The sequence below is a fragment of the Rattus norvegicus genome, chromosome 5 (assembly GCF_036323735.1).
Source record: "Rattus norvegicus strain BN/NHsdMcwi chromosome 5, GRCr8, whole genome shotgun sequence".
Classification (NCBI taxonomy): domain Eukaryota; kingdom Metazoa; phylum Chordata; class Mammalia; order Rodentia; family Muridae; genus Rattus; species Rattus norvegicus.
The window spans coordinates 61,939,261-61,966,879 of NC_086023.1; the positions used below are offsets into that span (position 1 = coordinate 61,939,261).

The 27,619-nt window shown below is 49.5% G+C and overlaps 1 protein-coding gene across 14 annotated transcripts; it reads left to right on the plus strand.

Annotated features, from left to right (window-relative positions):
* On the plus strand, positions 1–27,619 carry Phf24 (PHD finger protein 24). 14 transcript variants are annotated; one of them, XM_063288223.1, is made up of 10 exons: positions 2–205; positions 5,899–6,032; positions 17,202–17,253; positions 17,365–17,583; positions 18,163–18,348; positions 21,172–21,250; positions 21,538–21,743; positions 22,046–22,206; positions 22,529–22,624; positions 22,945–27,619. In XM_063288223.1, exons 3-10 carry the CDS (start codon positions 17,206–17,208, stop codon positions 23,039–23,041), a joined length of 1,092 nt encoding a protein of 363 aa, XP_063144293.1. In that variant the 5' UTR covers positions 2–205; positions 5,899–6,032; positions 17,202–17,205; the 3' UTR covers positions 23,042–27,619. The 14 variants fall into 14 exon arrangements, with proteins under 14 accessions (XP_006238184.1, XP_063144290.1, XP_063144293.1 ...); XM_063288222.1 differs by lacking the exon at positions 2–205 and adding an exon at positions 666–808 and having other exon boundaries at positions 5,906–6,032; XM_006238122.5 differs by having other exon boundaries at positions 1–205; positions 17,202–17,583.

A 27,619-nucleotide genomic window follows, 5' to 3' on the forward strand; every position in this document is an offset into this window, starting at 1 on the left:
ACACTGGCCGCCTGACAAGCTATCTGTTTGGCTAGTCTGAAGGCTGAGGTTGCTGCAGCAAAAAGTGGGTTACACGACAGTACAGCTCTGCTGCTGGAGATGGAGGACCAATAGCCTCTGACAAAGCTGCACAAGGCGGAATGGAGCAGTCAAGGTCTTTGTGAAGGTTCCTCTGGCCACTCCCGAACCCAGTGGGAACCTGAAGGTAAGTGCCCCACCGTGAGCCCTGAGACCTGGGTGGTGCGACAGAGTCGGCTGGCTGAGTTCTTCCCACCCCGGGCAGGTGCTGATCGCAGCATCCACACAGACCCCGCTCTGCCTTGGGTGTATGCGGGTGGGCCAGTCCCCGCAGCCCCTGCAGCGCCAACCGGGTCCAGCTCCCGGGGCGCGCTGACCTTGCCGCGGGCGGCCGGGCTGGCGCAGTCCCCGCGCCGCATTGCCGGCTGCTCGTGCGGGCGCCCCCTGGCACTGGGACCTCCCGCTACTCCGCCGCCGCCGCGCGCCCGCGCTCCCACCGCGCCCCACGCCCGCGGCCGAGCGGGCTGCGCGGGCCGTGCCTGAGGCTCCGGAGGGTGGGGCGGCGCGCGCCCACGGGCCGGCCGAGGGCGCCTCGCGCGGGTGCACGCGCAGCGGGTGGGCGTGCTCAGGGCGCGCGCCGCTGCCGCCGCCTCAGCCTGTCGCGCCGCCCGCGCCGCCCGCTCCCGGTGCTCGGCCCAGCACGTCGGCTCCGGAGCGGCCGTGGGCAGCGCGGGCCCGCGGCGTAGAGTCCGCCGGCCTCGGATCCGCGTCCCGCACGCGGACTGTCCCGGTAAGCGAGGGCGGGGGCGGTGGGACCCCGCCGTCACCCTGAGGGGCGGGTCTGCGGTCCCGGATTCGGATGCTGGTGTGGGAGCCGCCCCCACGGGCCCCTGTGCAAGTGGACGCACCCCAGTGACCGCTGCCTCTACACGGGAGAGAGTCCGTGGGACGTGAAGGGAGACGCCCAGTGCGCTCTGCACTTTCTGCCTTGCACAGCCCCAGTGTGGAGGCACCCTCCCCAGGCCCCCAGGGAGGCCTTCTGTGTAAGTAGAGAGGCATTAGGGTAGTCTCTGGACTTGGCTCCATGGGAGAACATCTGGGAACCTCAGGGACTTTCCCAGTGGTGTTGGTGAACCCCAGGTAATTTCATCCTGTGCCCCAGAGATGCCCAGAAAGAACCTTTGGCTGGAGAAATGGGATCCATTTGTGGCATCATAGCTCCAAGGACTTAGGCACTGACCTCCTGAGGGATTCAGTGTGCCCTCACTTGTCCCCCTCAACATAATGGAAAGGAGTGGGGACTCTATGGGGCCGTGGCCTTTTTTCATTCCAGTTCTCACTCTGCCCCCATTAGAATGTCTCTTCCGAATGATAGCCCAGTTGGCTTCAAGCTGGACTTTTGGGGAGACTGGAACTGCTTGTAAGAGCACAGAGTCTAAGGGATACCAAGACCAGTGAGGCCTCCGAACCAAAGATCTCTGACCCTGCGAGCTCGACTCTCCAGAAACAGTATACCAAGTGTCTGGAGGAAGGAATAGGGGGGAGGGAAGCATTCTTGAGAACTAGTGTGCCAGGCACTGTGCTAGATATGTTTAAACACCTTACATAATACTTAACAACAGCTTCGTAAAATTACCCCATTTAAACATTAGGTATTTGTGACGCACGCAGGCTTTGCCCGAGATCACAAATGAAGCCTGTTCTTCACATTTAAGTCAGAGAAAAGTATTAAACAGGGAAAGAAGGAAGAGTGGATGTCTGTTAATAAGTTGTGTGGACGTGTCAGGCATGGAGCTTTGGAGTATGCTCAGAAAGGGATGCTTAAAGAGAGGAGGACGGTTTAACAGAACATTCGACCATTGGAGCAGCTGTCCACTGAATCCCGGGATCTCAACTCGTGGCTTCCGTTGCTGGTAGCACTACTGTAATGGTGTGGTGGTCTTTGTCAGGGGTTGCTTGGGAGAACTCAAGGGGCCACCTTCCCTGCTGCAGGACCTTGGGGGATGAAGAAAAGGAGACAGTCACTCCCTTGTGGCCCTGTATGTGCACCAGTAATCCGCAAACACCCCAGGACACTGCTGAACAGTTCTGTATGAGAAACAGGAGAGGGGAGAGAGGATGGAGGCCAAGGAAGGCTCACTGGGAATCTGTTGTCCAGGAGAGAAAGCCTGAACTTGATCCAGTAATGCCCCTTGTCTCACCCCAACACTTTCATTCCAGCTGAGTCCTAAGGGTATAACTTAGAGCCCAAAGATAGATTCTTGCTTCTTATCCAAAGAGCGAGTGTGAAGAGGCCAAGCCATGCAATTTACCACAGAGCCATTCTGGACTGTTTCTGTCCATCTTCATCCTCTTCTGCACAACCAAACCTAGCATCCTCCTTTAACAAAACTATCCTCCTAGAGCTGGGCTCTGACGACAAAGAGCCAATCAGAGCATAGGTCCATCAAATATATATATATATATACATATATATATATATATATATGCATGCTTGGTCCTGGTTTTCTTTGAAAACATATATACCTACTTCAGAGACCGAGACAAGAGGCTTGCCACAAGTTGAAAGGAAGGCCAGCCTGGGCTATGAGAGAGACTGTCTCAGAAAAACAGAGCCAAATGAAGAAACCAGAAAACACTGTGTTTCTGCAATGGCTGTGGTAATATATGGCTAGTACCCTGGCATGTGGGAGGTAGAGGTAGGAGAATCACAAGTTCAAGGCCAGCCTGGGCTGTATAGAAAGTTCTTGGCATTGTCCCAAAAACAGAAGATAAAAAGAAGTGTTTCTTTGGGTGTCTGGGATTACACAGTGAGAAGAAAGAGGAAGCTACCAAGGAAACCGAATAACCTATCTGACCCATTGTTAGTTGGTCTTTTATCTTCCTTAAGTACCTGGCTTCTTTAAGGTTCAGATAGATGTAGTACTTCATGCACAGCTCCACAAGCAAATCTGACAGAGGCGCGTATTGGTTATCATCTGATATAAAGTTATTTATGATCCTCTTTCAACTTAAACCCCTCTCATTAGTTCAGCAGGGATATATATATATTATATTATATATATTATAGTGATATAAATAATATATAATATATAAATAATATTGTTTTAAGAGAGAAAACCAAGACCAAGCCTGCAAATATGGTGGTATTCGTCCTAATTCAGACATATCTTTTTGTTTAGGCTTGGTTTGTTTTTTTCAAGACAGGGTTTCTCTGTGTGGCCCTGGCTGTCCTGGAACTCGCTCTGTTGACCAGACTGGCCTGAACTCAGAGATCTGCTTATCTCTGTCTCCTAAGTGCTGGGCCAAAAGGCATATTTCCCGTTGGAGTATTTTGTTGTTATTATTATTATTGTTATTGTTGTTGTTATTATATTATTTTTTTCATTGAGGACTCTGAGAACCACACTCCCTGGTAACTTGGGGAAATCCCTTTATTGGTCTAAGTTCTCCCCAGAACCTGGATCCTCGGTTCCACCTCCTGATGTCTAGCATTGAGTGAACATTAAATTTCGAAACTTGTCAGAACAGTGCCTAAGCATAGTGTTTCTGGGTGGCCTTAATCTCATAAACACTTGAGTGCACACCAATAGGCATGTATGCCTTTCCAGCCTTGGATCTTCCATAGATTCTCTGACCATGCTGCAGCCATTTTTTTCTTCCAACACTACCCATGTATATTTTGAAATGTTTCCTTTTCTTGGGACATGGATAATCAAACCTCCCCACATGCATTTTCCATGGCTCCATGTTTGCTCCCATCACACCTGTTCCTAAGTAGATCATATTCACGCTACCGGTCTCCCGTCTCTTCAGCTACAGTACCTGTTGCCTTTCCGCACCACAGGCCTGTCTAGCAATGCTTCCTCATTCCCCGGATTTAGGGATTCGTATTTGACGGGGACATCATTATCTACTCCATCTTTCGGTCTTAACCCCTAAGTTCTGGTTGGAATCGTTCTACCAGCTTGGGACTAAGACGCATGGGCTAGTGGTGTCCAGCTGGAGACAGGACTATTGGCTGCATTATAGCATCGTTCCGTTCTCCACCCACCTCCGAGCAACCCTCTCAGGGGTGGGCACACACTCTAGGTGCTGCTGACCTGCCAGCACTGTGCTCTGTAAGCAGGAGGGGTCTCACCCTCGAGGAGTTTGCACAGAATCAGTCTGCATTTCGTCACTCAATCAATATCAAGGGCAGGGAAAGTATGAGGGGAAGTGCAGTGTGACAGGCTATCGATGGTGGTCAGTGGGAGTGTGCCGTTTCCGGTGTCACACACCGACGACTAACTGCTAAGCTAGGCTACTTTCAGGCAGCCACAGTCCAACCCCTGGTAAAGTTACCCTTGCCCATACGTGCCGAGGAAACTGGTCACATGCACTCTTGCCTCCCTGTGCAAGTCATCTACGTGGACAGAGGCATTATATTACGAGTTGCAGAGCCCTTTACATGTTATGATCTCTGACGGAGACTGTTTCCTGTTGCTATGGTCTTCTCTCTGAGACACTAGTGAGGCCGCAGCCTTGCCCTCTTTTTCTTGTTTCTGTTTGTTCTTCAAGCTTATGTCTCCCATAGACAAAGCTCCAGTGATTAACAGTCTCTTCCTGACAGGCCTTAGGTTGTGGGAGAGTTCCATGTTGGAGAGCCGTGAAAGGTCATCTCTGGGATTTACCAGGATTGTCTCTGATCATCCTGGCCAAACTCCCTTCCCTGCCCCTCACTTCCCTGAATGCAAAGGAACATTCTCTTTTAAACAAATATTCTAGGCATACTACATCAAACCGGCTCTTTGAACTGATGCTAATTCATGTGCGAGTGCAGATCTCCTTGCCTATTTCCATCCAGCACCAGGGCCGGCTTCATAGCTCTAAGTCATGGTGGAGTCTCCATATAGCTCCATGCTTGGCATGTGTTTTTACCTCTTCCTGGAATGCTTTTTTTTCCCCTCATCCACTGGGTTAACTCCCACTCATCTTCAAAATTTAGCTCAAGCAACACCTTTTTTTTTTAATCCTACACGTATGCCCCCTACACATGCACATACTCCCTGCATCCTCACAGGCTGGGACTCCATTCCTCCATCCTCCTAACAGCTATTAGCACTTGATTTGTGCCTAACACATAGTAGGCTGCGCGCGCGCACACACACACACACACACACACACACACACACACACAGAGAGAGACAGAGAGAGACAGAGAGAGACAGAGAGAGATAGAGAGAGACAGAAACAGAGAGAGACAGACAGACAGAGACAGGCAGAGACACAGAGAAACAAAGAGAGAGACAGACAGACAGACACAGAGACAGGCAGACAGAGAGAGAGAGAGAGAGAGAGAGAGAGAGAGAGAGAGAGAGAGGACAGAGTGATAAGCAAGAGGGTGGTAAGAGTTAAAGTGTAATAAGCTGCATAAGTGAAGCCAAACCCGTGCTTTGGGGACCTAAGAGCAGAAAGCAGGGAGTGCCTCTCCATCTTGCTGGAAAAATTCACTTGCTGAGTGCAATCCCACCAGCCAATCACTGCCAGTGTGATGTTCCTTAACTGTTGCTCTGCTTCTGTGGGAAGTCAGAGCTGTAGCTTTTAATGAAGACAGCCCAATCCCCAGAGGCTAAAGATCATGCCATCATTTTGTTCTCATGTATATTAAAGCTCTGTGAGCCTTCAGTAAATATTAAGCAGCAGCAGGACGTCCCTCCTGCCTCACAGCCTTGAGCTGAGGCTGGGAGACCGTTTCATCCGGCCTCCAGCCCGTCTGCTTCTTAGAATCTCCAGAAAAACCTCTCTGCGGTTCGGGCGACTGTCTTCCTAGATAAGAAGTGGACCCAAGGAGGACGGGAGGGTGGCTTCAGGGTCCACACTCATGAGAACTGACACCAGTCTGTAGGTTACTGCCAGGAGACCAGCAACTAGAAACAGACTCCCAGGACACTGCATGGAGAGACTGGATTCCTAAAGCAACAGGCAGAGGAGAACAACTGGACCACTTGGGTTGCCTCCAAGACCTGCGGAGGGTAAGGGAAATCTTCGTGATGGCTTTTGCTTAAGTTCTTTGGGTCGACGTTGATGTGTATGGTGAGCTCAGGGTCTGTGCTGTCCAGCCTAAGTCGTGACTAAGGCAGGGCCCTTCTTAGGGTCAAATGACCCTTTTACAGGGATCACATATCAGATATCCTGCAGAGCAGATATTTATATTAGGATCCATAACAGTAGAAAAATTACAGCGATGAAATCGCAACAAAGTAACTTTTTGGATGGGGCTGGGGGGTCACCACGGCACAAGGAACTTCATTAGAGGGTGGCAGCAGTGGGGAGGTTGAGATGATGCTCACAGACTCTGGTTCTTAGTTTTTCTCGACCTTTGTAACTTTTGCCTTCTGTGTTCAGTTCAGTAGCTTTCCCTGAGGGTCTTAGTCCTGCAGCTACACAGGAACAAACCAACCAATTGAACCTCCACACCTGCGTGCATAGACACCACCCTACTCATCGTCCCTGGCTCAAACCCTGCACCAAGGAGATGCGTTTTCCAGCTTCCTTCTTGTACCCTAGCGAGCTTCACCCCTGTGGGCCAAGATGTAGTCAACTTAGACAGAGAATAAGTACCGTAGACTTGGATGTGGGTGTTTCTCTTGTCTTAACGTTGTGGCTGTAGAAACTGGATAAATTAAAATGTTCACCCCTCCCATCCATAGTCAGATTGAAGTAGATGCGGTCCTCTGTGGCAGAAAGTCACCCATAGCTACGATAAGGTCAGAATTCTTATCCTCAGCGCCCCACCTCTGAGGAGGCAGCGTGGATGTGATTCGCTGAGTCAACACTGTATTTCTAGAACTGAGATCCTGAGCCTTGCTCTGATCACATTTTGGGCCTACTTTGGTTTTACCTTCTTCTGGTTTTACCTTTTTCAGTGCTGGGGATTTTCCAGGAGCCCATGTCTGTTACACAAGCACTCTTCCATTCAGCCACATCCCCAGGTTCAGGGTGCGAGACTGAGGTTTTCTAAGCTGCCCAGACTAGCCTTGAACTCACTTCACAGCCCAGTCTGGCTTTGATCTTGTTTGTGATCCCTCTGCCTCAGAGTGGCTGGAATTACAGCCCTAAGCAGGCCTAGTCTCTGGCCAGCATTGGTGAAAAGAAAGGATACGAACACTGTGCCTGAAATAAACTGTCTTCGCCCAGTCATCTCGGCCACATTCATGTCTGTGAAAGACAGTGGGAGCCGCCAGATTTTCTACCCTTTGTTTTCATTTCTTTTTCTGCAAGCTCGATTCTTTTGTTGCTGTCTCCCTCCCTCTGTAAATCAGATTTGCCTCAAGCTCACAATGATCCTCCTGCCTCAGCCTCTCAATATCGGGATTACAGGTGGATGCCACTACACTCAACCCTCAGTTCCCTTTTTCTCACTTAGGGGCTCTTTTGTCTATTCCTGCCTAGGAAAACCCTCGTAACCTCCAGAGAATTCCTTTTACTTGCTCTTGGGCCAAACAGCTGCCATTTCTATACACAGGATGAGGCTCAAGTGAGTCAGTGCACTTCATGTTGGCGTGCTGGATAAGGAAACTCCTGCCTATTAGGCAGGCTGCTCCCCAGCCTCTCCAGAGCCACAGATCTGTGCCTGGGCAGAGGGCTTCCCTTGCTTCCCTTGCCTTCACCTCCCTTGTTTGTTTACCATCTCCTGCTGTGGAGCAGAACCTCTCCACTCCCACTACTTTGCCCTTATAACCAGTCCCATTGCATTCTAGGTAGGTGCTCTGCAAAGAATGGGTGTGTCTTGCACACACATTCCGAGCTGCCCACATACTCGTTCTGCCTGACAAATACATCTCAACAGCCTCTCCTGCTGAAAGGAAGATTTCTTTCTGTTCACGCAGTCAGCCATACGTGCTCGCTCTACGGTCTCACGCCACCTGTTCTATCCCTAAGGTGTTCTTTAAGCCTCTCCTGTATACACCACAAAATCTTGACAGTCACACCATTCTTGAGACAACATCTTCTTATCCCCTCTTCATCCTTGTTGGAGAAGGGGGGGAGATCCCTCCCACCAGCCAGAGAAGTCATTAAGAACGATTTGTGGGATCTTTGCAAGTTTACTTCCTTTTAGCTTGCTCTTCTTCCTAGGCTTCCTTCCAGCCCAGAAGAGTCTGGGCTTTCTCTCCAGGCATTCCTCTTAGCCACCGCTAATCAGTAGCACTTGTTTCTCTGGGAATTAGAGCCGCCTGTGTTAACTTCTCAAACACCACAGGTGTCTGTCTCTGCTATTTCGGCACGCTCGCTTTTAATCAAGGTGTCTTCTGCAAGTCCTCTTCATTAAGCATTAAGAGATTTAAGCCTTATTCTCAAGGCTTAATTCTGTTGTGTCCTCGTGCTTTATAATCAGATCACAGCCAGGCCATCTCAAAATGATGAAAATAAAATGAACAAACAAAAAATAAAATGGCTTGAGGTCTTGTTTGGGTTGTAGAGGCTTCCTATTAATGGTTCTACTTCACAGTTTTCTGCCTTAGGGACATAAGGCGATCTAGAAAAAAAAATGAACCATCTCCAGCAAAGGGAATAGACGTATTCAAAGGAACTGCGGTGAAGAGCACCGTGTTGTTTGCTTTTTTTTTTCTATTTGATTATTTTGATAGTGTGTGTCAGCTCTGTCTTCATAAAAGTTCCTCCAAAGACTAAAGTCCCAACACGGCTGCAGTGGCTTCATTACAGCCGAGGGATCTTGGCATCTCCACAGAGCGAGTGCTCTTCCAACATGAAAAAGCGGGAGGAAGCAGAGCTGCAGTGTGAGGAGGTCTCCGTGGTCCAGCTGCTGCTACACTGATGATAGGTCGCTTCACCTATAGAATGGTGCTCCTGACCAGCTGGGTTTGTTCAGTATCCCCTGTTACGTCATCAGAAGAAGTCAAAGGCCAAAAGCACATACTGGTTCTCTCCCGGTGAATTGGTCTTGGAAAGTGATTTAACTATGTTCAGGATCTCCAAGATAAGTGTTTCCGTCTGAGGCTCAGCCCATGCCTTCTTTTTTTTTTTTTTTTTTTTTTTTTGGTTCTTTTTTTTTTTTTGGTTCTTTTTTCGGAGCTGGGGACCGAACCCAGGGCCTTGCGCTTCCTAGGTAAGCGCTCTACCACTGGGCGCACATCCAGCCCCCAGCCCATGCCTTCTAATAAACATAGTAGTCTCACCACTGTTGTCCAGGACTTCCGACATAATTTCTAAGAACGGGGTGCCTCCCATCTATTTGGAGAACTGCTTTATCCCCTACGGCCCCAGGAGCCGTGTAGACACTGCCGAGCTCTGGGGTTCTGCAGCCTGTTACACTGACAACAGACGGATGTATTTGTTACAAATCTAAGTGCACCTTACACTTGCTGTGCCTTTCAGTTTCCTCCTGGAGTTTTTTACAGACTCTCCTTGCTCCCATCATCCAGCTAAATCACCATTTTGGAACCATGTCTCTTATCTTTGTGTTTCAAAACATTTAAATCAACTTTTTATAGTGTGTCTATTAAGTTATTCTGCAGTTTCTTCTTTTTTTTAATTCCCCCCCCCCCATTCTGCAGTTTCTTATTAGAATTCTTTCTACCCTCTGACGGTTGTTTTTAAAAATGTTTCCGTAGGGCAGAAGGGCATGGTGGGCCTTTAATCTGACTCAGAAGGCAGAATCAGGTGGATGTCTTCCATGTCTAGGCCAGCCTGGAGTTCCAGGCCACCCAGGGCTACATAGAAGGGGGGAAAAAGCATTAGTAAAGGTTACTCATGGCCACAGTTCTGAAGCGACCCATCTGTTGTGCAGAGTATATTTTCTCTCTCTCTATTTTCTCTTTTCATCTCTCTCTTCCTCCTTTTCTCCCACCATTTCCCCTTAAAAATACAAATCTATTCTCTTGCAATTCTTGGAGCCAATGACAGGACACGGTCTCAGCTGGGCTACCGTGAAGGTGTCCATCCGCAGGGGAGCATGGCTCTCTGGAGGCTCCACCAGTGTGCAGTTTTCTTGTCCTTCTCAGCTTCTTGAACCCGCATATATTACTTGGCTCATGACCCTCTCTTTGTCTCAAAGGCAGCTGTAGTCTTTAACATCTTCCTTGTGTCCTATCACAGAACAGGTTTCCTTGGCCAGTCTGTCTCTAGTAGACCTCCCATCCACACAGACGGTCAAAAGCAGTGGGTTTCCGTATATTCTTGTGTTATAAGTGGCCATCTTTAAATCCAAAGGAAGAGTGTGGCAGGGTGCCTGGGTAACAACAAGCCCGGGCTCAATCCCAGCACTGCCAAAGGAAAAGAAATACAATTCCTTAATGAAAAGTGTTTACCGGGAGGTGGTGGCACACATCTTTAATCCCAGCACTTGGGGAGCAGAGGCAGGCGGATCTCTGAGTTCTAGGCCAACTTGGTCTACAGAGTGAGTTCCAGGACAGCTAAGGCTACACAGAGAAACCCTGTCTCAGGGAGACAGAGAGACAGAGACAGAGAGACAGAGAGAGAATATATGGGGAAAAAAAAAGAACTTCACCATGCTTAGTCACCAGGAAAACACAAATCTAAACTGCATTGAGAGTCACCTCACCCCAGTCAGAATGGCTGTCACCATGAAAACAAACAGCAAATGCTGGTGCAGCTATTGGGCTATTAGTCCAGCCTCTGTGGAAATAAGCATAGAGGTTCTAAAAAGGAAAAATCCAAATGAGGCTGTGATATTGTCCACTCCTGGGTTATGTACCTAAGGGAATCTAAATTAGAATACACCAGAGATAACTAAGCCAAGCATAGGGAAATTTGCCTGTGACCCCAACACCCAGGAAACTATGGTAGGAAGATCCCCAATATCCTGGCCAACCTGGGTGAGTTCCAGACCAACCTGGGCTACACAGAGACTCTCTCTCAAAACGAAACAACAACAACGCAGTAGAGAGAAGTACACCACGTTTTGTTGTTGTTTTGAGACAGATCTCACTATTAGACTTGGCTGACCTGGAGCTCCTGTGTAGACCAAGCAGGCCTCAGACTCAACAGAGATTAGCCGGCAGCCTCTGCCTCCTGAATGCTGGTAAAAGTGAGCACCACCACGTCCAGCCACACTCAGGTTTACTGTGGAGCTCTTCATGGTAACTGAGCTAAGGGACGTTCATCCACAGTGAGTGGGAAATGAAAATGTGGACTTCTATACAATGGAATTTGGACCAGGAGGGGGATAGCGACTGGACTATAAAAAAAAGATCAAATAATAATTAATAATAATAATGATGACAAGACTTAAATACTTCCCATTCTCTCCCATATGCAGAACGTAGGCTTTTATAAATGATACGTAAGTAAAAGGGGATTATTTTTATAGAGAGAAGGTGACCAGTGGGAGAAGAGATGAGAAAGGGCAGTGGAGAGTACATGTGTTCAAAGGACATTCTATCACATGCATGGAAACTCATAATGGAATCCTTTGTCTGCACAATTAATAGACACTAGAATTTTTTCAAAGATTCCAAATCACTGTAGAGAATCATTAGCAGGGCAGCTTATTTTTACTTTTTTATTTTATGTATACGAGTACACTGTAGCTGTCTTCAGACACATCAGATCTCATTACAGATGGTCGTGAGCCCCCATGTGGTTGCTGGGAATTGAACTCAGGACCTCTGGCAGAGCAGTCAGTGCTCTCAACCTCTGAGCCATCTCTCCAGCTACCATCGGGTACTTTAATAAGATGAGAATCATCAGGAACCATCACACATAGTAAAAGAAAAGTCATTCCTAATCTTTGGTTTCAGTTACAAGTTCACAAATCAATACTGGTACATACAATATTTCCCCACGAAATGTAGTTCTTACTCTGTGTTGCAGTAAAAATAAAATTAAAAATTAGGGGTGGGAGAGTGCTTACCTAATTCCTGAGGTCCTGGGTTCCATCTTCAGCTGATCAGTTTTCTTTCTTCATTGAAAACATCTCACTTAACATTCAACAGGAAAGCAGTGGACCTGGAATATGTAAGTGCTTGCATTGAAAATGACGGTGATGGGGACTGGAGAGATGGCCCAGAGGTTCAGAACACTGGCTGCTCTTCCAGAGGATCTGGGTTGAGTTCCCATCACCTACATAATGGCTCGCAGCCATCTGTAACTGCGGTTTTAGGGAATCCGATGCCCCTTTCTGTCTTCTGTGGGCTTCCAGGCAGGGGGTACCAGACATACATGCTCTCAAAGCACTCATAAAAATAAAATTATTTTTTAAAATGAATCTACTCTGATCGTCCATTGAGGCACAAATTTCTAGATCTTTTCGATAAACCTTTGCCAGTGCAACCGTGTAACATTTACTGATCGACAGTAAGCGTTCGTTCGTTTTATATATTAGGGCTTTTATTCTTTTGAGTTGTTTCTTAAATTTTATAAACTAACAAATGGAAGAGGCAGGTCTTCTCAGTTGACCAATTCAAGAACATGGGTTTCTGTCAGGTGTGACAGCACACGCCTCTCATCTCAGCACTCGGAAGGCAGCGGCAGGACGAGGATTGGAGGTCAGCCTGGCACACGGTGGGCTCCAGGACAGCCAAGGCTGCACAGTGAGAGCCCATCTTTTAAAACATGGGAATATGAGTTTTCTTGGCAACAATAAGTTGCAGGGTAGAAATGTGTATCACTGTGGTGCATACAAACAAGAAATATTTCTAGAAAGAATATATGGCCATCACCAGGCACAGCATATAGTAAGGTTTTATTTGGAAAAGCAAGTTCTTGACAACTACCTGAAAGGATTTGGTTTGAGTTTTCTGTACCACCACCCCCATGTGTGTGTGTGTGTGTGTGTGTGTGTGTGTGTCTGTGTGTGCGTGTGTGTGTCTGTGTCTGTGTATCTGTGTGTGTGTGTGTGTGTGTGTGAGAGAGAGAGAGAGAGAGAGAGAGAGCACTCGTGAGTGCATTTGAAGGCCACAGGCCAGTTCTGGGTGTCATCCTCGGAGCGATGCACCTTGTCTTTTGAGGCAGTGTCTCTCATCAGGACTTGGGACTTGTGGACTAGGCAGGATTTGCTGCAGTCAGATTTAGCTCTTGTTTCCTTATGATGCAATCACATGCACACCAGTACACCTGGCTTTTTCTGGGGTGTTGGGAATCCAACTCGGGTCCTCATGTTCTCAGAACAAGCACTTTTCAGACTGAGTCACCTCCCCTGCCATTAGTTTTGTTTTTCTTGAAACAATGTCTTATTCTGTAGCCCAGGCTAGCCTTACACTTACAGCAGCCATTTTGCCACACACACACACACACACACACACACACACACACACACACACACACACACACCGCCCCTGAGTACTAGAATCACAGGCACGAGCCACCAGGCCTGGCTTTGAAAACTGTCTGTTCACATCTGTTATGTTCCAGATACATCACCAGAGTGGAAGTAGGTATTATACGTTCAGGGTGAAATAGTCAGAGGGAGTCAGCATTGATCAGATAATCATCCCATTAAACACGTGGTGAGGAAAGTACCCAGGAGCAGAGAGCACTTACCCAGAAGCACTCCAGCCTGGAGTCTGCAGTGACTTCCCCAAAAGAAGGACACTTGAGTACACTGGAAAGAGTAGGCAGTAATTGGGGTGCTCATGGTTCCCAAAAATAGAGAAAGCATATCAAATAAAGACATAGCAGGGCTAGCGGAGCTCGTAACACTGAGGCTAGCAGGCAAGTCCAAGTGTATGGTACCTCAGAAGCCGCCGTAAAGGCACAGATCTGAGGAAGTCTGTCCCAAAAGCTGCAGAAAGCCATTGAAAACATTCATGGTGCTGTAGATGTCCCTGCGTGTCCCGGGGATGTCCTTAATTTAACACGCACAAAATCCAATGGTTCCTCTTCCTGATTTCCAACTCTCTGGCCATTCTTCTAGTCTAATTAAAACTGCCCTCTTCTATTTTGTCCTTGAGCCAATTAGTTACCAGTTTATTCCTAAAAGTCTCTAATCCTATTTCCATGGTGACAAATGCACTCAATGCCATGCCTGCTCTCACTTCAGCTTAAAGCCTCACCGTCTTACCTGGATAGTGTAGTGTCTTCTAATTGTCTCTACCTTGCCTCTTACCCACCGCCACGTTTTCCTCAAAATAAACCAAAGACAGCTTCTCGAGCCGTTCCGTAAGGTCCTCTGTGACCCGGTAATGTGGTCTCACACTCTAAAAAACAGCCCGATGGCTCTGTAGCTTGTACCATGAAATTTGCTCATTTAAAGTGTAGCACTAGATTATTTTTAGCATTTGCACAGTTACGAAATCATCACCACACTTCAACATTTGAACACCTTTGTTGCCCTCAAAATAAGGCTAGACCTAGTAGCAGCCATGCCGGCCCACACCTTTCTGCAGACTTAGGGATGCACCAATCTATTTTATTTCCCTAGACTTACTGGACACCACACAAATGGAACCACAGAACCTGTGTTCTCACATGAAGACCATCCATGTTTAGTGTACGCCAGTACTTCATTTCCGGGAGAGAAGGATAGCCCATTGCATGGATAGGTGGCCGGGAGTTCTGCTTGTGTCTTTGGAGTCTGGTGTTTAAAGGCTTGAGCGGCGTGGTTCTGTCCCACCTCCATTCCCTGTGATGTGTGCCCCAAACACCCACAGTTCAATAAGCCTTGATTGGGGTGTGCCAAGGGCAAACGGACTGTGCTCCGCTTACTGCGGGCACACATTCCTCGGCCGATGCCCCCTGAGCTCTCTGTGTAGAAAGGAAAAGGCCACTGTGCCATATCACATCCTCACTTTCCCAAGCTGTCCTCTGCTCCTGCAGAGGACGACAGGGGTGCTGTTCCTTTTAACTTGTGAAAAGTTGCAGACCTTGGACAATGTAAAGGCAAAGGTGAAGATGTGATCAAAACAAAGAAGTCTTAGGAGAGCAAAGCACCTACCACAGAGCCTGGATAGAGAGGCTTACTGTCTGTGAGAGACCCACAAAAGGGTGTTTGTGACCTTGGCCACATACGCAGCAGTGACAGAGATTCCCGAGTGCCTGATTCAGAAATCTTCCAAAAGTAGAAATTCATTCACTCTGGCCGGAATGTTAACCAGTACCTCAATGAGACAGACCCTGGGTGGGCTGTGCACAGTACTTCCTGGAGGTGCTTTCTTTCAACCAGAAAACTGCAAAATGTTGAACCTCCTTTTAGGGGAAAGGGAAAACTTAGTATCTGGAGTCCCAACCACCTCAAAGTAGCAGAGAACAGAGGTCTCTGGGCTAGATCAGCTCTCAAATAACAAGGAAGACAGATATCAGTTCACATAGGTACAGTACTATCCACTTAATTAAGCACTATTTAACCCTTTTTTCTTTCTTGTACATTGTGTGTGCTCTGTGTGCATGCATGTGTATCTGTGTGTGTGCCTACATATGTGCATGTGTGTGCATGTATGTCTATGTGTGCCTGTGTGTAGGGTTGTGGTGTCCTGTGTCCGCTCTGCCACAGGGCGCAGCCACTGAAGAGGGAGAACATGGGGAGTTGATCACACTTACCCCACACTGTCACTGGGGTAGGTGTTGGCCGTAGAGAAGCCCCAGGACACCACTCCAGGGGTGGAGAAGCATAGTCTGAGGCATGGGACCACTGAAGCTGGCTTGGGCGTCCCCGGGCCTGCGACAAGGCCAGGGCGTCTGGTTCTCGGACTCTTGGACATCCAGGCAACACTGGAAGCTGCAGAAGAGCTGGGAACGGAGTGGGGACTGATGTAGCTCGAGACCGGGGTAAGGGGAGCTCTGGCTGGTCCCTGCGGTAGGAGGGAGTACTTTGGCTTGATGGCTGTAGGTTTGAGCTTGGGCTTGGTGGTGGCAGTGGCTGGGAGCACAGAGAGTCCTTCCACAGGAGATTTGAAGGGGGCTGTATAGGTGAAGGCCTTCTCCATGGCTCCCCATGGTGGATCCCGATGAAAAGAGGCAGTCCACGATTTTAAGGCATTTATTGTCATGGCGGAAACTAGATGAGTAAAACCGTACCCCACTTCTCAGGACGGGTCTGAGATTAATATCGTTTACAGGAAGGAGTGTCTGGGAAGGGAAGCTTATTGACTAAGCCTCCAGGCCCTTAGGTACCTCATTAAAATGGAGATCTGTCTGGAGCCTAGGTGACCAGAGATCCCGTCTCTACATGTGGAGGGGCTTGGGGCATTGCCCATAAGTGACTGATGATCACAAATCTATGGGGACTGTGGCTAGTGACAGGGGCCTGGTACCTAGGAGCATGCAAAACTTCTACTATCCTTTCAGGGTCATCAGGGCTTCTAGCCTTAGCTCAACCAGGAACCAGGCTGTCCTTCACAGTCCCACACCTGTGTATGAGCCTGTGTGTCTGTGTGTGTGTGCCTTTGTATATGCATGTGTGTCTGTGTGTGTCTGTATATGTACATGTTTGTCTGTGTGTATGTCTGTGTGTGTGTCTGTGTGTGTGCGTACATGTATGTCTGTGTGTGCCTGTGTATGAGCCTGTGTGTCTGTGTGTGCATGTGTGTCTGTATGTGTGTATGTGCCTGTGTGTGCATGTATGACTATGGGTGCCTATATATGTGCCTGTGTGCCTGTGTGTGTGTGTGTATACATGTGTCTGTGTCTGTGCCTTTGTATGTGCATGTCTGTCTGTGTATGCCTGTATATGTGCATGTGTGTCTCTGTGTGTGTATGTGTATGCCTGTATATGTGCATGTGTGTCTCTATGTGTATGTGCCTGTATGTGCATGTATGACTATGTGTGCCTTTATATGTGCCTATGTGCCTGTGTGTGTGCACATGTGCATGTGTCTGTGTCTGTTTCTGTGCCTTTGTGCGTGCATGTGTATCTGTGTATGCCTGTATATGTGCATGTGTCTCTCTGTGTGTGCACATGCATCTCTCTGTGTATGCACGTGCACACACACACACATTTTGCTGAGGTTTGTGCATTCATCACAAACTTTCTACTGTGGTACTATAAGAACAGTCCAAGTTTGTTCCCTTGTTATCCTCAAGATAGCCCTGTGTAGGGTGCTGAACAGATAACCCTCCTATAAGAGGAAAAACTAACATTAGCTAGCCAGTCAGAAGCAGAACCAGAGTCTTCTGACTTCTTAGCACGTGCTCTTTCCAGTATGCCTTGCTACTAGGAGCCATGACTGACAATATTTAATAGTGCCTGCCTTTTCAATGATGGATAAAACTGATTTTGTCCACAGAGCCATGGGGGTGTTGATGTCCAAGCGGCAGACAGTAGAGCAGGTGCAGAAGGTGAGCCTGGCTGTGTCAGCCTTCAAGGATGGGCTACGGGACAGGCCTTCCGTTAGACGTGGGGGTGAGCTACCAGGGTCCCGCCGTGGCACTGTGGAGGGCTCTGTTCAGCAAGTACAGGAGGAGAAGGAAGCGGAGGCAAGTGCCCCCGGGGTCCAGGAAGAGAGCAGCAGCAACCGTGCAGCCTGGGAGCGGCTCCGAGATGGGCGTGGAGTTGAGCCTGAGGAGTTTGACAGGACCAGTCGATTCACGCCCCCTGCCTTCATCCGCCCCACCCGGAAGCTGGACGATGACAAACCTCCAGATATCTGCTTGGAACCCCGGGAGTCTGTGAGTGTCGTGTGCAGGCAGGGTTTCCCGGCCTTACCTTATAAGGATCAAAGAACAGACCGGGAAAGATAGCTGTGGTTGAAGTGAGAACCAGAAGATGGAGGGGAGCGGGGTCTGGAACAATCCTTTTCTCACAAGATGGGCTTAGATGTGTCTCAGTGAAGGTTGCTTGCCTTACGTGTTCAAGTCCCTGTGTTCTATCCCCAGTACCACAAAGGGAAACAACGTTTCATGTGAATAAAAATACTAGGTGTATCTTGGATTAGTCGTGGGGAAGGACTTGAGCTTCTCTGTGGTAAGGGATGGTGTCATGGCAGTCCTTGTGCTCACCCACAGAGGGCACTAACCCTTGGAGGGGACATTTGGGAAACTGAGAAGGGAGAAGGGGGAACTGGGTTAAAATACGATGGCTGGGGGTTTCTACTGGTATGTGGTGTCAGGATAGCTAGGGGTGTTAAATGTCATATAGTGCTTGGGACAATCACTCACATGAATCGTTCTCTATAAAATACTAATGGCCCATGCAGCAGCCATGGAATCTTGCTATCTCTACTTCCAAACCCTTTTCATTCCTGCAAGGTTGTCAACGACGAGATGTGTGATATCTGTGAAGTCTGGACCGCTGAAAGCCTCTTCCCGTGCAGAGTCTGCACCAGGGTTTTCCACGATGGCTGCCTGCGCCGCATGGGCTACCTCCAAGGGGACAGTGCCGTGGAGGTGACCGAGATGGCCCACACCGAGACAGGCTGGAGCTGCTACTACTGTGTGAGTCTGGGCTGCAGGGCAGTGGGGAAACAGCATTCTTCCCAGAGGCCTCATCTGAAAAATGACTGTTTCTAAACAGCGACCTAAGGGGGTTTTCTAATAGTGCACGCAAGGGTCCTGGAGCTAGAAAATCAGTTCTTCATTGTGAGGTGCACTATATGGCACTTAAAAAAATATGCCAGGAGCACCTGGGCTCAGTTATGAGACACCAGACCTTGCCAATTGTGTTCCAGAGGGAGCAAAGCACCCTCGGTAAAGAATCAAATAAACAATGGGCCTAACCAATCAAATTAACTCTGCATAGGGCACTGCCTTCTCTAAAGGTCTGTGGCTGCCATTCCTTGCACTCATCGGAGAAACCAACCTGGCATCCTGAACAGTTGGCTTCCAGCAGAGGGAGATTCTGTTCCGGGAAAATACTTAGTCCTGTGGTCCTCGCTTGACCCGATGACTGTTAGAAGCCTTTGCTCTTCATCTCTGAAGTGATCATTATGTGAATTAAATAGCAACAGTGCATCGATTCAGGACTCTATATAAATGCCTTCCAACTTTTAATGGCAGAAAGAATCTAAGGTTCTGTTGAAAGCCAGGTTCGTAGCCATTGTTCATCATGCCTGAGTGGAATCCGGGTCTTTCCTTCCTGCTGTGCGGGTGTCTTCCCCACTCTGTGAGGAGCGGCTGGCGACTGTCTTCTTCCACCGTCCGCAGGGAGCAGACAGGTGCTACTTTCAGACTCCCCATCTCTGGCTTATTCACAAAGTGGAGCCCACCAGTTACTTCCAGCTACTGAAATACCTTCCCTGTAGAACAGACCACTCCAGCTCCGCTCTACAGTCTCTCCCTCCCCTTCTGCCCAACCCGTGCATGCACATACACTGCCACTGAACACAGCCTCTCCACTTGCAGCAACCCTGCTTACCAGTGCGCTGCCAGCATGAGCCTGGGTCAGTCCGTGTCTCTCTCCCGGGAAAGCTCTGCTTCCTCCCCAGCTCTGCTAGGGTCCAGCTGCCGCAGCCACCTCCGTGGGCCTTTTGCACGCACTTCCTCCAGGTTCATCCCTAGAGCATCTCGCTGTCTCCGGACTTCCCTACCCTCCAGTGTGACTTCTGCCTTCAGCCCCTTGTTGAGTTGGCTCCTACTGAGGTCATCAAAGATCTTCCGATTGTCAGGTCCAATGACTGTTCCTCGGACATCTTCTTAGTCAGCCCTTTTGAATAAAATATTTAACATTTCCTTCTTCCCTCCTCTTTCTCTTGGCAGTTAAGTATTTTCTAGAATTTATACAGTAGATGCAAACTAGAGAGACTGTTTCCAAATAATGAAATCCGGGATGCGTGTCTGACCACTGTTAGCACCTCCATGATGCTGCAGTCTTCACTTTGTACCCAGTACTCCCAGTCCCTTCCAGCCTTCTCCGACCGTTCTTTCTCCGCACCGTGATTTGTTCCAGTTCTAAATGCTGTGTTTCTTGGGATTCCATTGTCTTCCCACCGTATTCACTGTCTTTGAGGGGCTTCGTCCTATCTAAATATTAACAATACCCATATCTGTGCCCAGACTTAAATTTCCTGTCTCAGGGGCTTACCCATCTTGACGTCCCACCAGTACTTCATGCTCAGAATGCCCCGAAATGAACTGATTTTTCTGCCTAAACCTGCTCTTCCTCCTTGCTTCTGTAGAAGCACAGTAATCTCACTCACTGGTTTCCCAGTCCCGGCTCTTCCAGTCCCCTCACCCGTAAAGCAGCAGGTTCAGATGACCTCTGGCCTCTCTCGTTCCTTCCCCTTCCCCATTCTCTGAGTTTACCCCTTATTTTTTTCCACCCGGCTGTAGCAGGCGCCCAGCAGCTCTCCATTCCACCAGATACTCCTCTAATCCATTTTCCCACAGAAGTCAGAGATTGACTGTGACAATGGCCGCTCTGTGCCTCCTGATTGTCCTCAGAATGAAGGCCTGAGTTAAGGGGCTCGGTCGAGGCCATCTGAGGAGTCTTCATTTCTAGCTCTCCTTGATTCCCTTCACACTCTCGTGCAGCAGCCACACAGAGCACCAAACATCACTCCATGTGCCCGGCACTTGCCAGGTGCTCAAGGGGTGTTCACTGACACAGTCATAGGATTGTCTGCGAGTCTGCGAGTCTCATGACATGGCCCAGCCTGCTCCTGGCTGGTATTTTAGGAGGAAAGTTAACTAATCATTACAAAAACAAACAAACAAACAAAAAACCTTCAATAGTATTGCTAACAAAATAAAACCTCAATGTGTTTTAGTAATCAAACTTCTATGACGCCATAAAAATTCGTTTTGTTTAGGGACATTTCCAAACCATTCTTGAGCCATTTAAAGTTGCACAACAACTTTACATATCCCTAGAAGCAGGGATATTTGTTTTTTTATAGCTAAAATGTGCTTTAAGCCCAGCCACAAAGCCGGTGCACATACAATAAGCACACGCTGAGCGTCTGGTGGGTGCAGCTAGGACCCACAGCCAAGTACCCATCTCTCATCCGGCAGCCGCTCTGGGAGATGCCTCTGTGGCATCCATAGGTCAGCTCACAGGCTAACTCGAAAGCAGGTATTGGATAAAGAGACTGGGCCAGAGTCAGGATAGCTGGGTTCTAGGGGGGATTCGTCTCCAGAGTCACACAGCTCTAAGCAGACCTTCCCTCTTTCTGGAGCCTCGGTCTCCTGGACGGCGGCTGGGCGGTTGGGATCAGGTGATTTTTCCTCCTCTCTGGTGGAGATGCTCTTTCTATCCCTCTTAGCCCTTTTCACTTGTCACTGGCCTGTGTGGCCGCTAACTCCACATTTACTTTCTTTCAGGACAACCTCAACCTGCTGCTTACTGAGGAGGAGATGTACAGCCTCACGGAGACCTTTCAGCGGTGCAAAGTCATCCCTGGTAAGCTGGCACTGCTGAGAAGGGGCCGGGCACATTCCCTTTCACCCTTCCTGGGATGGACTGGACGGTGGGATCTGGGGAGGAAGGGTGAACGAGTCCTTGTTCCTGAGCCGTGGGCCGTCAGAGGCACCCGCTTCCACCACAGCTCCCCGAGCTCCTCTGGCTGTGGGAGGCATAACTTGAGGAGAACTGGGGCTGCAGGACCCTGAGGGTGCCTGGGAGGCGAGCAAAGGTGTCCAGGGCTGAGGAAGGTGTCCACGTCCAGCAAGGGTGCCTCCCTCCCACAGATTGCTCCCTGACACTGGAGGACTTTGTGCGCTACCGACACCAGGCGGCAAAGCGAGGAGACAGCACCAGGGCCCTGAGCGATGAGCAAGAGGAGCAGGCGGCCCGCCAGTTTGCAGCCTTGGACCCTGAACACCGGGGCCACGTAGAGTGGCCCGACTTCTTGTCCCACGAGTCCCTTCTGTTGCTGCAGCAGCTGCGTCCCCAGGTGAGCAGTGGCGACAGTGGATGTCCATGGGTGACAGAGACCTAAGATGTGTGCTGGGTATATACTAGGGAGCATTGGGGAGTATCTAAGCAAGAGCGTGCATCCGTCCAGTGACAGATGACCAGTGACCAGGGCTGAGGAAACTGCTGAAGAAGACTGGCTTGTTCGGGCTCCTCTAAAAATGTCAGGCCATCAAAAAGGCTTTAAGGAAGGCAGCAAAGGTTAGGTAATGGCAGTGCAGTTCTCGGTGATTTTTGAGGTATTTTTACCTTCACGACCTTAACTTATCTCTTCCTCCCCAGAACTCTCTACTGAGGCTTCTCACCGTCAAGGAGAGGGAGCGAGCTCGAGCCACCTTCCTGGCACGGGGCAGAGGGAGCACCATCAGCGAAGCAGAGTGCCACCAAGCCCGACACTCTTGGTTCTGCAAGCGCCTTGCAGAGGCTCCTTCCTGCAGCGTCAGGTCTGCCCTTTATCAGCTCTGCCCCGCTTAGCCCCCTCTTTCTCAGCCCCTCCTTCCTAGCCCCCCTCTTCCTCCTTCTACCCGGATTTGCTTGGTTTAGCACAAGCTTCTTTCCATCCTATTGGCAGAAGATCTGCCTGAGAACTAGGCAGAGGACAGCAATCCTATTGGCACCATGTGGGACTGCCTCTGTCCTAAATTCTCTGCTGCCCATTTCAGAAAGACTGGTCAGGCACGGCTAGGTCCACGGGTTCACTGGAGTTTGGGAGGAGTCGGGGCTATCGCTGCCCCACAGCTGACCTCACGCTCTTGTGCCTGGCAGCATCAGCCATGTGGGTCCTATAGCAGACAGCAGCCCGGCCGGCAGCAGTAGCCAGAGTCAGGAGAAGGCCCTGCTGCCCACAGAGCAGGAGTCCAGGTGAGTTGAGCCTCCTCTTTGCTGTCTATGGCTTCCACTGCCATGACACCCACATAAGTAAAGGAAGGCATTACCACTTCCACCCCAGAATAGCAAATGCTCACCCTGGAAACCCAGGCTCCAGGAGGACACATTTGACCCCGGGTCTCTAGGGCAAACCAGTGACCAGGGCTTTGTAGTGGAGCCAGTCCTAATCATGTTAGTAAGGAGGCAAGCTCCCCGAGTTTTGTCTGCTCTGAGGCAAACTGCCACTGGGGTTGAGCCTTATGGGCCTTCAGGATCTGTGCCCAGGCTTGCAAACCCGTTCTCTCCCTCTGCAGATTTGTGGATTGGCCCACCTTCCTGAGAGAGAATGTCATCTACATCTTGGCTGCTCGTCCTAACAGTGGAGCGATTCACCTGAAGCCCCCAGGATAGGTGGGACAGAGAAGCTCAGTTCTGGGACGGTGGCATCCTCTCTCTCCTTTCCTTTCTTTTTCCTTTACCAACCTCTGGCACTGAGACTCATGGGAATGGGACACTGCCAACATCTTAATTTGTTATTAAGCTTTATGGCACGGAAGCCACCGTTCCCCTCACAACAGAGGCAGTATGTGTGTTGCCACACTGAGAAGCCCTGAGAGCCGTGGCATTACCTGCTACTGGACCACCTCCTGCCCTCACGTCATAAAACTACCTGCCACCTCATGCATACATATGTGCACATGCACATACAGCCACATACATGCCTAGATAGCCATGCCTTCAAACTCCTGGTTCTTTCTTTGATGAAAAAGGACCAAAACCCCTGTGTTGAGCTCCCCTGGTATAGATAAGAGGGTCTCTTCTCACTCCTTTCACTGGCCAGTTCTGATTCCCAGGAGAAAGAAGGGGACAGATTAAATTCACTTCCCCTCCAGGAGACGCTGAGAGGCCCAATGCCCACATGGAAACCCCCTTCAGTGATGACCACTGTTACTCGTAAGTGTCTGTATGTCCCTCAGGCGTGCCGTAGTGGGAGAACAGTTCAAAGCCATCCCAAAGAGTTTGTGTTTAAATTCTGAGTCCTCGTGATAGAGAAGGAAACTAGCTTGTGCATTTCTGCCTGGAGAAAGTGGAGACAGTCTCTCCCAGAGTCCCAGGATTCTAGGAACTTTTCAACCAGCTCGCAACTTCACAAGTCCTTAGCAGAACAGGAAAGCCAAGGTGAGACACCTGTCCTATTTGTCAAGTGGTATCACATGGTCCGAAGCTCTAGGGACCCATGAGGAACAGATCCACTGGCAGGAATGGCTCTGTGTGAGATGCTGTAGCCTAGGTGGCGGCCTTGGAGGCCAATGAGGATGCAGAGAAGAAAAGCAAGCTGGGTCTTCCCTGCTTTTCAGCCCAACGCAACCCCAGACATAGAAATATGGCATTACATGGAGGGCAAGTCAGCCTCTCACAGAGCTCAGAGGAGCTCTGCAGAATGCCTGCGCAGTTGTGCTTTTTCAGAAGGGACAACAAAGGCTTGAGAAGATTTGTACCTCAACTGTCAAGAAGTCAGCGTCAGAAGGGGGACAGTGTGTTCTTCTCCTGTTGCCCCGGTTGAGTTGCTGCTTCTCCCTGCTGCTCACGCCAAGTCTTCCCCTCTGTGCTAGGAGATGGAGCTAGCCTGAGAGGACCTTGTGGACACTCGGAGAGTGCCATGAGTGTAACAAGCTTGCCCTACAAGCTTTGCTCCACCCCATCCACCCAGTTCTGAAGCTCTCAAGTCAGTCCATGGCGTGGGTCAGCCCTAAGACCTAGGGCCCCAGGTTCTGGATCTCTATACTGTCAACCACATGACTTAGGGATGGCCAGTTCTGACAACTAGCCCTTCAAGAGAGAACTGAGGCAAGTCACGCAGAAAGAGGCTCGAACTGTCTGCATGGCTGAAAACACGTGTGCTAAAGTGGATGGTTACGAGAGCTCGGTGCCGAGAGGCTCAGATGCCATGGGCATCTCCAGACAAGCCTTGCTAAGAGCCCTGCATGCTCTCCTTCTATGGGACCTGCCTGACCTAGAAACAGGGTGGTATATGGCTAGAGTCAGAATGTATGGACTGAAACGGAGCAGACGGGATACATGCGGGTTTGTTTTTGAAACCTATGGCTTTAAAAAACTATTACTTAAAAGCTGGGCGCAGTGGTGCATACCCTTAATCCCAGCACTTGAGGGACAGAGGCAGGTGGATCTCTGTGAGTTGAAGGCCAGACTAGTCTGAATAGCAAGTTCTAGGCCAGCCAGGATTACACAAGTAAGACTTAGTCTCAAAGACAACAGTGAAAACGACTCGGCCGTGTTCCCAGGACTGATCAGTGAGGTGGCCCGTTATTGAATCGAGTTGAAGACAAAGCACAAACTTGCTGGGTTCAAGGACTGCATCTGTAGCAGCCAGCCCTGGGGTTTTCCATTGAGAAGATTAAAGCATGTTAAATTCAGGGGCTCTTGCTCATTCTCCCGATGAGTCAGCGCTCTCTCTCTCTCTCTCTCTCTCTCTTTCTCTCTCTCTCTCTCTCTCTCTCTCTCTCTCTCTCTCTCTCTGTGACTGTGGACTGCTGAACTGCACAAGACACTTTGAACAGAGATAATTCATCTCTGGGCCTTGGACAGTGTTTTTCCGCCACTCCCCAGCTGTGGACACTGGGAGCCCATCTCTTGCTCCATGGTCCTTTACAGACCAAGACGATGCTTACCATTTTGGACCAGCCGTTTCTTTCTCCTTTACAGTTGAATGGCAGAAGAGCACAGGCTGAATCAGACTGTGCAGAGCTAGCCCCACAGCTCATCCTCAGAACCAGGTCTGTCCAGGATGGCACAGGACAGCCGACCTCTCCTCCATAAGCATCCAGTGTTGCTCAAAGGGAGGACCCACTGCTCCCTAGTCTGTTGATACAGAAGCCCGCCCCAGCGCAGTGTCCACAATCTCTCTTGGATGCGGCCTCCCCGGAGAGCCCCCTGCAGTGTTTATAGAGGTACACTTTCATCAACCTAGTGAGACTCGTTCTCTTTCCAAGCCTTTCTATCACTGTGACTGTCTGAAATTCTGCCAAGTGTAAAATTAATGGCTCTGATGAGGGTCTGAGAAATGTTTCAGTCTTTCCCATTTCGGCCACCAAAAGTTAAGCTCAATGCTTTTCCTATCCTGAGCTCTAACCAAGGGAGGCTTGGGTTACATACATGCTTCTCTGAAGACCACTTTCTCCAAGCCTGGTTTTCACCCAGAAACTCTCTTCCCAATATTCAGATTAAATAAGGGAATGTCAGGATGCCACAGCAGAGCTGCAGGGACAGAGTTGCTGAGAGTGGCTCAGCTCCGCGTAACCTCTCCAGGTCTGTCCCTTGGCCTCCTTCCCCAGCAAAACATTTGATCTGTGGTCCCTATGGTATCCCAGGGATGAAGCAGTCTCCTCACTCCTAGGTACTGATTCAACTCAAGTGCTCTTCCTTTGAGGAAAGCTGCAGCAGAAGCCATGGATACGTTGCCTCTTTCTACCCCCAGCCCAAGCAATGGGCTGGCAGGGTAAATACTTGCCTTTCTGGCCCTAGTGCTTCCTGTGGGAGGCCATCTGGACCTTGTTTAAGTGGCCAAGCCGTGGAGTTCCCCCATTCCTATCACCAAGACAGAAAGCACAGAATTCAACTGCCTGAGATGAGGGCACTCCACTGGGAAGTGAGTGCCAGGGTTGTCCCATGCCTTAGCCCAAAGCACAATAGTCATTGCAGGCATCATGGCTTCCAGAAGTTCATAAAACAGTAAGGCTAGGAGAAACTGTCTCGTAGGGGCCATCCAGCCATGACTACCCCAGAGCCAAAGTAAGCAACCTTGAGGCACAAAACTTGAACTGGCAGCCAGCTCTGGCATTCCATGTCTCCTTCCAACCAACAAAGTAAAGACACATACTCTGTATGCATGTGCATACAGAGAGACACAAGTGTACAGGGTCATTCGTGGCCCAGAGCATGGAAAAGAGGAGCAGGTCTTGTCTGGACCAGTGATCAAGAGACCCATTTCTATTCTGGAAACCCATTCCGAGAACTGTGTCACTAGGCGATGTCATCTTAGTGCAAAGAGTGCTCTTGCACAAACCAAACAGCTACCACATGAGTAGGCAATATTATTTACGGGACCACCATTGTACATGTCATCTGTTGTTGGTTGAAATGTCACTAGGTGGCACATGACTATTCTGTACTTGGCACTGAGAGGCAAAACAACCTTGATGCTGAATTTTCAGACCATCCTGGCAGGACCTGTAACCAGGGCCCCTTTCTAACCTGCCATTTACAGTGGGGCCAGATCTCCTCGTTCTTCTTGTCATCTGGGTTTCTCTTGCTCACTGTCTCTCTCGTGTCCTGGCTGCAGCCCAGACAACGGAGATCTTAAGTGGGCATGATCAGTATATGGCCTGGTCCCACAGCTCAGCTCTGGAAAATGGTGGAGCCAAGCACCACTCCTGCTGCTGCTTGCCTATTGCCACTGTTTTTGGCAACCCTGTAAAGAAAAGGATAGGCTACACAGAATTCCCATTAGATCAACACTAAAGAAAAATGGCTCCCCTCTGGGATGCATGCCCCAGTGGCTCAGAGCATGGCGACACGGGGTTAGGTCTGGTCTAGATGGATAACTAAAGCCCATTCCATTCTACTTTGGAATAGAAAGGGCTGCCCTTTCTATGTCAACAATCAGCAAAGGCCTTCAAGTTTAGCCTCTAAGCATTAAGGGATATCCATGGTTTGTTTCCAGCCAAACAGACTGGGAAGGAGACTCAGAGCCCTTCAGTAACCGAGGATCCAAGGCCCTCTGGCTCCTCGTGTCCTTCCCATGCACCTTTTCTGCTGAAGGTGACTTGGCAGTAATTGGAGGGGACCAACCCCAAGCCCTGTCTTCCTGTCTACAGCTGCATGATTCTCCCTGTGACCCAGCCTTTGCAGTACTCCAGGCGGAGGCTGGGCACTGCGGAAACCATAATAAACAGATTGCGGTGTTGTTTC

Excerpts from the sequence above, each read along its gene's own strand:
- Phf24 (XM_006238122.5), top strand. The coding sequence starts at position 17,206 with ATGGGGGTGTTGATGTCCAAGCGGCAGACAGTAGAGCAGGTGCAGAAG. Across the intron at positions 18,349-21,171 it reads GCTGGAGCTGCTACTACTGT|GACAACCTCAACCTGCTGCT; the intron begins GTGAGTCTGGGC and ends ACTTTCTTTCAG. Across the intron at positions 22,625-22,944 it reads CCCACAGAGCAGGAGTCCAG|ATTTGTGGATTGGCCCACCT; the intron begins GTGAGTTGAGCC and ends CTCCCTCTGCAG.